Source organism: Orussus abietinus, unplaced genomic scaffold, assembly GCF_000612105.2.
Source record: "Orussus abietinus isolate OABI.00-Male unplaced genomic scaffold, Oabi_2.0 scaffold335, whole genome shotgun sequence".
In the NCBI taxonomy this organism is placed as follows: Eukaryota; Metazoa; Arthropoda; class Insecta; order Hymenoptera; family Orussidae; genus Orussus; species Orussus abietinus.
The window spans coordinates 30995-42783 of NW_019394514.1; the positions used below are offsets into that span (position 1 = coordinate 30995).

The 11789-nt window shown below is 39.6% G+C and overlaps 2 protein-coding genes across 2 annotated transcripts; one reads left to right on the top strand and one right to left on the bottom strand.

The window, feature by feature from the left end:
* Nucleotides 1-242: 242 nt before the first annotated feature.
* Nucleotides 243-4969, bottom strand: LOC105694660. The gene is made up of 5 exons (XM_012415535.1): nucleotides 4916-4969; nucleotides 4208-4768; nucleotides 2545-2901; nucleotides 1668-1754; nucleotides 243-727 (listed from the first exon to the last, which is right to left on the bottom strand). Exons 1-5 carry the CDS (start codon nucleotides 4967-4969, stop codon nucleotides 275-277), a joined length of 1512 nt encoding a protein of 503 aa, XP_012270958.1. The 3' UTR covers nucleotides 243-274.
* A 1842-nt stretch (nucleotides 4970-6811) lies between these two features.
* On the top strand, nucleotides 6812-10915 carry LOC105696150 (partitioning defective protein 6). Its single transcript, XM_012418379.2, has 5 exons — nucleotides 6812-7321; nucleotides 7412-7640; nucleotides 8413-8540; nucleotides 8863-9141; nucleotides 9596-10915. The coding sequence occupies exons 1-5, from the start codon at nucleotides 7262-7264 to the stop codon at nucleotides 9905-9907; spliced, it is 1008 nt and encodes a 335-aa protein (XP_012273802.1). The 5' UTR covers nucleotides 6812-7261; the 3' UTR covers nucleotides 9908-10915.
* The last annotated feature ends 874 nt before the right edge of the window (nucleotides 10916-11789 follow it).

Consider the following 11789-nt stretch of genomic DNA (forward strand, 5'->3'; position numbering starts at 1 on the left):
TTGCTTACTACTCGTATGAAAAAATGTGACTAATTCGTACGCACATATTCATTATCAGTCATTGTTTGCTAGTCGAATGAAATCCTAATTGTCTTTAAGTAAAATCGGATAGTTTATCATTACATAATTTAATTGAAAATCTGATTTGTCATTTAATATCTAACTATTGTCTAGTAGGAAAAAATAATTAAAATGATAATCACTTTTAAACACAAATATTTCAATCAAGATGATTGAAATATTTGTAAGTGGCCTTGGGAGGTATTTAAAAAAATTAAATCGGGACTTGGACTTTTGAAAATACCAAATACGTCCGCAATTTCAGGACCAACTTGTAGAGGGGGAACTTGTACTTTGATAAGAGTTCTATCAGGAAAGCCAATGAGCTGGCACTTATTCCGATCGAGTAGATGATAAAGACTCCTTGGAAGTCGTCCGTCGTGTACGTTCGAGATTTTTCACTAGATTCTTCAGGCTCTTCGGGGGTTTCGCTTTCCAAGGGTTCTGCGGACTCGTAAAACCCCATGGACTTGTTCTCCAATTTCGCGTATTCGTCCATCCAATGCTCTATGTGGCCGGTTTCAAAGAGATCGGTTATCGCTCGATTCACGGTTGATAACAGCTTGGACCCCTCTGGAAGAAGAGCAGCAGTCGGATAGAGACGCAAATCTTCCGGGATTTGGTGCACGATGCCCCTCTTCTTCGCATTTCCGGCGAACAGGCGAATCTGGAATATTTCAACAAAAAAATTAGGCAAATTATAATCCCAGTGAACACTGTTATATAACTGTGGGGTAAATGTTACGTTTTCGAAATTAAAAAAAAAACTAACATGTTATGTAGCATAAAAGTAACGTGGAAGTTAGGTGTTAGTTATTATTTCCCACCCAGATGGTAACATGTTATGTAACATGTTATATTAATGTTATATTGATGTTATATTGATGTTATATTGATGTTATAATTTCAGTTACCTAGAAATAATATTAATTTTTCGTACGTTTAATAAAAAGGATGATGCAATTTTATCCAAAATTATATCATTTTTTATTTTTTTAATTATTTTCTGGTACTTGACAATAGTTAGATATTAAATGACATATCAAATGACTTTCGATGATATTATGTAATGATAAACTATCTGATTTTACTTAAAGACAATTAGGATTTCATACGACTAGCAAACAATGACTGATAATGTATATGCGCGTATGAATTAAAGTCACATTTTTTCATACGAGTAGTAAACAATATATGACATATATTAATATTGTGACATTTGACGATGAATTATGACAATGATGATGACGATGATGTAATAAAATAAATGACAGTTAGCCCCAATGTAGTTTCGTATTGTTACAGATATGTGCTGCATATACACAGTAATATCAGGACAGTAACGTAATGTAAGATGAGAATAACAAAGTTATGCTAGATTTATATAGATATGATAGCAACAAATGTCATGTAACTAGTTAGATCTATGTTACGTAACCGTTAGGTTATTACATTGTAACGAACGTTATGTTATTTGTTAGTTTTAAGTTACGTTACTGTTAGGTCTGGTATTCAGTGGGAGAGAATATTTTCAATTGCTTTCAATTGTTTTCCGATTTAATGGCAGTGGTTTTGCAGAATTCCTTTTACGTGCCTTCTTTCCTTACCGTGATTCCATCCGTGTAAAGTGCACTTTTCGCTCGCTTGTGCATCATGTCCGACATGAGCTTGTACGTGTCAAAGTCTGCCAGCTCCTGATAATGAAATTCAATGAAAAAGAATTAATTAAATGGCAGAAATTTAATACTAAAAAATCATTGTTAATGTAATAAATGTAAGAGAAAAGGATGGACAAAAACAGTCGATGCCATTGCAGTCGTGGAGGTTTCGTTTAATAATTGATTATCGGTCTTAAGGGGATGTGAAAGTGGCATCCGAAAGCTCAATCGTTTATAAAACTTTTCATAAAACTGGGTGTCTCAAATCGTTTCATACTTTAAAACATGAATATTGAGACCCTACGATAGGTCCTGAAACTCGTTAAATTACATTTTTTATAAACTATATTTAAAATGCCTATAAAAAAATTTCAAAAGAATTGAAATTTCATAAGTTTCAAGACCTTCCTTATAGTTTCCCTATTCACGTTGTAAAGTTTCAAACTATTCGGTAAACCGAGTTGGGAGAAAAGTTTTATAAACAAAACCTCTTCGACGGCACTTTCACATCACCTTAAGGAGATGTGAAAGTGGTATCCGAAAGCTCAATCGTTTATACTTTAAAACGTGAATATGGAGACCCTAAGGTAGGTCCCGAAACTCGCGAAATTACATTTTTTATAAACTATTTTTAAAATGCCTATAAACAAATTTCAAAAGAAATGAAATTCCATGAGTTTCAGGACCTTCCTTACAGTCTCCCCATTCACGTTGTAATGTTTCAAACTATTCGGTAGATCGAGTTGGGAGAAAAGTTTTATAAACAAAACCTCTTCGACGGCACTTTCACATCACCTTCATTAAATTGAAATAAAATCTACGTCACCTCGTAACGCTGGTACAATCCCGGATTGGATTCCTGAAATTCCTCTCTGGTAACCCCAATCCCAGCGAATGGATACCCAGATCGTTCCAGCTCTTCCACGGACTGAATTTCCTTCTGAGGAGTCGGAATCGTGAAACGGCCCGTCAGGTCTGCCAGATAACTCTGGACGATAACGTATCCACAAATCGCCCAAGAGCAGAAGTAGATCCTGGAGGAGATCCTGCGAGCTTTTTCGACTTCACCGAGCCCGAGAAAGATCCCCAGGATGCTGGGTGGTGGTAATTCCTTCCTGATGATCGGGATCCTGGAGGTGAGGATGCACCCTATGATCACCGAGGCGATCACGGCGATCCAGACCTGAATAGCAATTAATTTCCAATTAATTAAGGTGATGTCAATTGAAACGTCAAAGAGGCACTCGAGCTCACAATTTAAAATTGGACTCAGGATAAATCTCGGGTTTTAACATTACACCCACATTAGATCTCGCATTCGGAAGAAATTCTGCATTTTAAAATTGCACTCCCAAAAAATCTCCCGTTTCAAAATTCGATTCAGTGTAAATATCCCGCTTATGAACTAACAAGGAAGGTACTTAAGGTGTCCCCCCTCCGATTTTGTTCATTTTTAAATATGTTAAAGAGGACTAAAGTCTAAGGGACTCGTGTTTTTTTTTTTATCGGTGGATAAACACTTTTAGGGGTGAAATCAGGCTTCAAAATTGGCCGAGCAAGGGGGTGAGTTGGTTGTTTCATTTAGAAACACTCGACCGATTTTCATGAAAAAATGAATCCAGTTTACTTAATCGAAATTTTAAGGTGATGTGAAAGTGGCGTCGAAGCGGTTTTGTTAATAAAACTTTTCTCCCTACTCGGTTTACCGAATAGTTTGAAACGTTACAACGTGAATAGGGAGACTATAAGGAAGGTCCTGAAACTCATGAAATTTAAATTCTTTTCAAATTTGTTTATAGGTATTTTAAAAATAATTTGTAAAAAATGAAATTTCCCGAGTTTCAGAACCTACCTTGGGTTCTCCATATTCACGTTTCAGAGTATGAAATGATTTGAGACACCCAGTTCTAAGAAAAGTTTTATGAACGATTGAGCTTTCGGATGCCACTTTCACATCCCCTTAAGGCCAAACGTCCCTTGTTACCGAATCATATTGTTGTCTATTATATGAAATTAATGACCATATGCTCTCCAAGAAGAAAATCGTTTTCACTGATTTCCAAGTGAATAGCCCCTCGAACAAAGAAAAGTGGATAGGACGTTTTCCAGCTTATTTGCTATGAAAATGAATCCAGTTTACTGAATCGAAATCTTAAGGCCAAACGTCCCTTGTTACCGAATCATATTGTTGTCTATTATATAAAATCAAAGGCCATATGTGCCCATAATTATGGAAGTGGTCTAAGTCATATATTTTTTGTTTCGAAATTACATTGAATTAATTTCGTTTGAAATAATATGGCGTGAAATAACTGATAAACTCATTTTTTTTTTTTATTTTGACTTAGACCACTTTCATAATTATGGGCACATATGCTCTCCAAGAAGAAAATCGTTTTCACTGATTTCCAAGTGAATAGCCCCTCGAACAAAAAAAAGTGAATAGGACGTTTTCCAACTTATTTGCTATGAAAATGAATCCAGTTTACTGTCGGTTGCAGAGGCAACCAAAGGTTCAGCCAAAGCGGCATAGGGTCTTTCTTCGGCATCAGCACATTCCCCGCCCAAAACATGTAACTCGTCGAGTATATCACTCCAGGGTGGTCCTTTTGGAAGAGGGTCCCGATTGCAACATCCATCTCGGCTCTGGATACACCGTTCCTTGCCATGGTGCCGTTGAACAGCCAAACAATTTCCAGGGTCGAGTTCAGCTTCTCTGCAATGGCCTTGAAGAGCCACCATTCGGCGCCCTCCGGGACCGACTCTTCCAGGACGTCGTTTTTCTTCATGAATGGCGGCAAGGGGACCACCCCTAATTTAAAAATACATCTCTGCAGGTTCATCTTACTGGGGGATGCACTTCGGGGGGCAATGGCAGGCTTGACTCCGCAATAATAATTCCCGTAATTCAGGATACGAGCAGGACCGCAACTTCTCTCGGAGTAGACGCTGTAGCTGAAGAGACGAAGAGCCTTACTTCCGGTTTCCTCGAGGACGTTCGAAGCCAACGTGGCGTTTCTTTCTATACTCGCCAAGTAGTCCACGATCGTCTGCAAAAATCCATGTAATATTAATATTTGCGTAAGTTAATTGATGGTAATTGCGCCGACGAGAATCTTCGGCTGGAGTACTGAAGGTTACGTTATACTTATTTATTCGAATTCTAATGTCGCGTGAATATTCAATTTTATTAATACCGCAAATTTATTCTCACACCTGTATGTATTGTTCAGAAGTCGAAGAACTTTCATTCGGATCGTTGTTAATGCGGACGAGATGAGGCTCGCGAGGATGACCCCTCTTCAGGTATTCCAAGGACCTTAAGGTGATATGAAAGGATCATTAAGGTGATGTGAAAGTGCCGTCGATGAGGTTTGGTTTATAAACATTTTTTCCAAACTCGATTTACCGAATAGCTTGAAACGTTACAACGTGGATAGGGAGACTATAAGGAAGGTCCTGAAACTCATGAAATTTCAATTCTTTTCAAATTTTGTTATAGGTATTTTAAAAATAGTATATAAAAAATGAAATTTCCCGAGTTTCAGGACCTACCTTAGGGTCTTCATATTCACGTTTTAAAGTATGAAACGATTTGAGACACCCAGTTCTATGAAAAGTTTTATGAACGATTGAGCTTTCGGATGCCACTTTCGCATCCCCTTAAATACATGTAAAACGTCAAAATCTTTACATAAATTCTCTAAACTCGGTGCACGGGATAATTTGAAAATTTAACACGTGATTACGAAGGCTTTACGAAATTTCATTTCTCAAAAAAGAAAAAAAAAGTGTATTTATTCCGGACAAGATTGAAAAAAGGACATTTTTCTCCCACCTTAAATCCTCATGAAAATCCTGCCCATTCAGAAATATCAGAGCACGTTTATCGAGAAACGACAGAGACGAAGGATCGTCTACCCCGGGGTTCAAAATAATTTTCGAAATCCATTCCGAGTCCTTCGGCAGCCAAAAATCGGTTCCAAAGCCAACCATCACGATCTCATTAAGGCCCTCGAAATATCCTTTCGTTAATTCCTCGAAGCAATCCCCCAGATCCTCCTGGATCTCGGAGAAGGATCGCAAATCATTGGGAAAAGCGCGAGAAAAGCTGATATTAAAAATCAGCTCTGCAAAAAATACAAGAAAGACCCCTCCGAGTCGAGGCATATTTTTCAACTGTTGCGAGAATCCCACTGCTTTCGTTTATTTAACTTTTAAGGGGAAAACCTGGTTTAAGGGAGCATTTAACGCCGTTTGTCGATCGCTATCGAGGTTTAAAGGAATAGTCTTAACATGCATTTTCACGTCTGCGAGATCGAGTCTGATATTTCGCAAACCTGGCATTTAGCATGGAAAAAAAAAAGAAACGCGAGATAAAAGGTTTTTAACGGCTTAAGAGGTGTTAAGGGGATGTGAAAGTGGCATCCAAAAGCTCAATCGTTCATAAAACTTTTCTACGAACTGGATGTCTCAAATCGTTTCATACTTTAAAACGTGAATATGGAAACCCTAAGGTAGGTCCTGAAACTCGCAAAATTTAATTTTTTTTTTATATTATATATATGACACTTTAACCCTTTGGCTGCTAAGAGCTCCTAAGGGCGCCCGACGTTTGGTCGAATATTGCCTGCACGGTCAGACGAATTTCGCCCGTATGTCGAAATGCCTCCGCGCTCAAGGGGTTAAATTTCCCTAAAAATTCTGTTAAATCATTTCGTCAAGGATTATTAATTTCCTTCTTCTTCTAATAAGGTTATTATTACGTCCCCGAATACGATTGTTGCCAAAAATCAAAACTCCCAGGAGATTTTCCATTTTGAATTTCCGTGTCACAATCCATGGAAGATGGCGTTCACGGCGTTTATTTGTCTATCTTTTCTTGCATGCTTCACTATTTCACTTAAAAATTCCTGCCGAGCCAGTTCGTATGAATGGTCTCGCATTTTCACTCCCAAAGCGGAACGTAATACCGTAAGCTACTCATTTTTTACATTTTCGCTCAATTTGTTTTACGTAATAGACCCCCTGGTATTAATAGTTGAACGCCTCTACGAGTGGCGGCGCTGTCGTCGCAGCGTATCATTCGGACCATACGTCATCTCTCCCGGAGCTCCGGCGACACATCTCGGGGAGATGGGTGAAGACTGGCGAGCCGACGAGTCGTGAAAACAAGCTCGGCTGCATCCGCGCACGTAGACAGCGGAGAAATCGAGGTCTGCTATGCCGCGGTACGTGAGCTGATAGTCGAGCCGTCGAGCGAATCCTCGGGAGAAGTCGAGTCGACCTAGGAGCTAGTGAACACGTCGAGACAGGCGAATCGAGGCGGATCGGGAACGGCCGAGTGGCGTTGCCACCGAGCAGGTGTCCCTGACGTCACCTACACCAGATTTCGCGCTCGCCTCGGCCCAAAATGCGTCCCTCGTAGCCTGTCATCTCGCCTGTCATCTCGCCGACCCGTTCAAGGCTCGTCGAGGTCTTCCAGGGAGAGGTGAGACGCATCACGGGATTTTTCATAACTCGCCTTCGAGCCTCCAGAGACCATGTCCAAAAGTAAACTTCACCATCACGTAGACAACGGCATCGTCGCGGTCAAAAGCAAGGTGAGACATAGCTTCGAGAGCCTGATGACTTCCTCGGTAGCCCCTTCGGAGCGTGGGAAGACCATCGATTGACTCTATTCTCTTCAACAGTTTGACGCCGACATTATAAGGTTTTCCATAAACCGCAACGAACCCATCAGCTATGAGGACTTCAAGAAGCTCTTGTCGGAGAGGCACGATCTGGGACCTGATTTTAACTTCTTGATATGGTACACCGATCCTACCGACGGAGACCTGCTGCCCATTAATAACGACAATAATCTCGCCAGAGCTCTACTGGCTGCGAGGCCGCTCTTGAGAATTTTTATACAGAGAAAAGGTATTTGCGTTTATGCATTGGGTTCGCTTCGATCGGTTATGTTCTATCTACTGTTTCAATATAATTTTGTGGGAGGAACGGTGAGGTTAACTTATCTTGTGGTTTTTATGTTAATTAGTCACACTGCTCTCCATCCGCGAGGTTAGATTTTATTGCTTCGTTATGTTGCTCGATGTTCCCGATTATTCCATTAATTTTTGCTAATAAATATACAATACGCTAATCTTAGCATTCTGTTGAGAATTTGTATATAGAGAAAAGGATTTGCATTTCTGGCTCAGATTTTCTTTGCCCAGTTATGTTAAATCGACTGTTTCAAAGTAATTTAACGGAAGCAACGGTGATGTTAACTCATCTTGGGTTTTCATGTTAATTAGTCACGCTGCTCTCCATTCTCGAGGTTAGATTTTATCGCTTCATTAAGTTGCTTGCTATCGCTACCCAATCATTCCATTAATCCCAGCTCACGAATGCGAATAGATGAATCTCAATACGCACATGGGCTGCGAGCAAGGAATATTTAATGGCATATAGTAATGTACCTTGAAACGGATGCATCACTGCTGATGAATTTTAATCGATGCGAGTAGACATCTGCATATTCATCTGCATTCCATTGACTAGCTTTCGATTTAAGTGTCCTAGGTGACACGTAATACTGCAAAAATATGACAGTTCTCGCATTCTTGTCACATATTCTCTGTAAAAGAAAATGAAAATAATAGTGACGTAAAATATAATGAATTGTACTAATTTAATTGATGGATTTTAGGGGATGGGCTGGAGGACATAAACGGATATGGGACTATGAAACCGAAAAACCTGATTTCGAGTATTTTAGGAGGAACTCCTGGTAAACCGAAGTCCCTTGCTATATCTAATCCTCATGACTTTCGACAGGTCTGTAATCTGTTTCCATATATTATTAATTTATGATATAATTCATATATTATTAAGGTGAAGTGAAACCCACAGAGGAACTAGTTGTTGGTTCTGGTTGAGGCTAAGTCAAACAATATTGTTCTAAAATCCAAATTTTGAAAGCGTCAGGACAATTCTTTAGTGTTCACAAGTCATGTGTCGAATTTGCAGACAGTTTTTTCCAATATTCTTAAAAAAAAGTGCTTTATTCAAGTTGACTGGTTTATGGAAGGTTTCACTTCATCCTTAATACTTCTTAAAGTTACTTGTATAGTTATTGTCAAGTCTGTAACAAATACAGGTATCAGCGATAATCGACGTTGATATTCTTCCTGAGACCTGTCGTCGTGTGCGCCTCTTGAAGCATGGATCGGATAAGCCTCTAGGCTTTTATATTAAAGATGGAGAGAGCTTTCGTGTGCTCCCACCCTCGGCAGGTGGTGGTATCGAGAAGGTTCCAGGTGTATTTATCAGCAGACTCGTACCCGGTGGCTTGGCCGAAAGTACAGGACTCTTGGCAGTCAACGACGAAGTTCTGGAAGTCAACGGCATCGAGGTTGCAGGAAAGACTCTTGATCAGGTAACATTTAACTTTGGAATAATCTTGAAAATCTTTGCCAAATAAAAAGCAACCACCAACATCATATGTTGCTTTGGTAAAACTATTTTATTTGACACTTTTTTGTTATTTTTTAAATCAAAACTATTCTCTAGATATCCCGTGTCAACTTAAGGTGATATGACAAGGTCATTCTATATATATAAAACTTTAAAAGTGTTTATAAAACTTTTCTCCAAACTGGGGGCATTGAATCGTTGGAAATTTCGGCTCATGGTTATAGAGGCTCTAAGGAAGAACATGGTGCTCATGAAATTTCATTAAAAATAATATATATGCATTCTTGGTTCTAGTCTAGGATAAATAAACTAATTTTTGTGTTTAAAATGAAATTTCAAGAACATCTATAGAGTGGGAGCTCCTTATGCTAATTCACACGTGTAATACATGGAATACATAACCTCCTTTTAACTAGGTTACAGACATGATGATTGCCAACTCTTCAAACCTTATCATAACGGTGAAGCCTGCGAACCAGCGAGCAGCATTGTCAGCTCCTCGGCGTGGATCATTCTCTCGTAACAGCCAGCTGTCATCCGGAAGCCATCAATCGACACAAAGTGCTGCGACAGGTAGCGACGAGGATGCCGATGAGATAGTCGACTTGACAGGTATCACCTTACACGACGATGGGGCCACCTCTACGTCGCAGCACCATCATTTGCACCATCACCACCATCACCACCATAACCACTTCAGCCACGATCAAGGGGTCTTGCATTTATAGACCAAGTCGCACGAGGTTTGTCAATAATTGAGGTTAGGTTTGACCAGGCATGAGGTTTCCCCCCTGTTTTGTGTTCCCTGGGATTTGTCGACCAGGCAAAAGAGAGATTTTGGGGGGAAACGTTTACGGCAAAGTATCCTGCGTAGTATCCTGGCGAACCGATGGCTCGGCTCGAGTGCAGTGCGTAACAATGACTGATACCTAAAATCCGAAAGTATTTTTATAAAACGTATTTATCCAGAGTGCCTTCCAGGTTGGCTAACGCCTAGTAGAGTTTCGAGTTTGAGGTCCTCGTTTTGAAGGTTAGGAAACTTGTGTCGGACATAACCTAGCAGGGTGTCCTCGAACCAAGGAGGAACTCGAAACGATCGATGTGTCACTTACATGTACTTAAGTAACGGTGGTTTTACACGTATTACTTCTTTTATTTTTGCGCGATAATCGTTTATGAATTCGCAGAGAGATTCATAGAAATCTGCACTGGCTGTATCTATTTTCATTCCTTTTTTTATTTGGTCTTTTATTGAAGAGATTTATATGTTAACGTACTTAATGAGAAAATGTGATCTGTCGGGTGGGGATAATTCAATGTCGGAGGTTCTTGTGGATCGACGGCTTGTCAGGAATGTCAAACGTCATCTTACGAATCTTAATTCTATAATCCAAGTATTAATGGCAGCAATTTACACGGGAAGTATTAAGCAATTATCGACTAGTACTTAATATCACTACTCGAAGTGTACTTAAATAGAACCCTAGACGCTCAGGATGGAGGAATATCATTGTAACGTAATCGAGGTGTTCTGTGAGGGGGATTTTGGACATTGTTGTCCAGGTAATAATTATGTCCTCGGTTATTTGAGAATTTTCAGAGCAGATGGGATGATTTATTATCTTTGGAAGAAGTCCAACTCCAAGAAATCTCATCTGGAGGGTCTTCGTTCATGGACGTAGGATGTATGGAGCCCACAAAATCAGCAATTTTCTTTATAAGCATGTGAAAGCAACGAAAAGGAAAGAGAATAAAGTGAATTTTCTTTATTTTTCTCCTTTATTGATAGATTGGCGTCATACTAGGTCGCGTATGTTTCATATAAAGAGAGAGATTAAGAAAAGAGGCCCTCTGTTCTCTCTCTATAATTTCTGCTACCTTCGTAGCCGCATCTACGTGCGATCTACATACATTCTACGTCCATATCTTCGTTATAATAAACGATTCACGTTGACGGTTTGCTCACGAAGTGGAGAAAAACGTTCTTCGAGGATGTCTCGAATCGAGCTCACGGCAGAGAGATCTGTCTATATTATCGTATCACTTGGTAGCAAGTAACGCGTAAGATTGTAAATAATCATGCAGGAACGGTTTTCAACTATTTAATGCACGCGAGGGGCCTTCGATGAAGATAATTGTATATAATGTTAGCGATCGATGCGAATCCTCAAATGAAAGGATGGAATTAGGGTGCGCGTCGATTAATCAATTCCCCCTTTTCCTCCGATTTATACATTTCGATTTCTGTTAAGTCCTCTGGATTTTATTCAAACGTAATTTTTATAGAGCGTAAATCGAGCTCGTTGCGTTAGATTATGCACAGACATGCGCCTATTCGTGTCCCTTATTTGTATCGCAGCTGACGTATTTAGTGTGTTGAAGTTTTCGAATTTTAAGTCCATTTTTTAACGAATGTTAATTGTTATCGAATCAAGTAGAGGCGTTGAGTCGTAATGTATAGTGCAAGGTGGTGCGTTAGTTTTGTCAACTGGCTTTGGGAAACTGCGGATGTCTTTGATTAAGGTGGAGTGAAACACGTCGAGGGACTTGATCGGGACTTGATCATACGTCGTTTTCGTACAATAATTATAGAGAAATCGAAGTGAAACT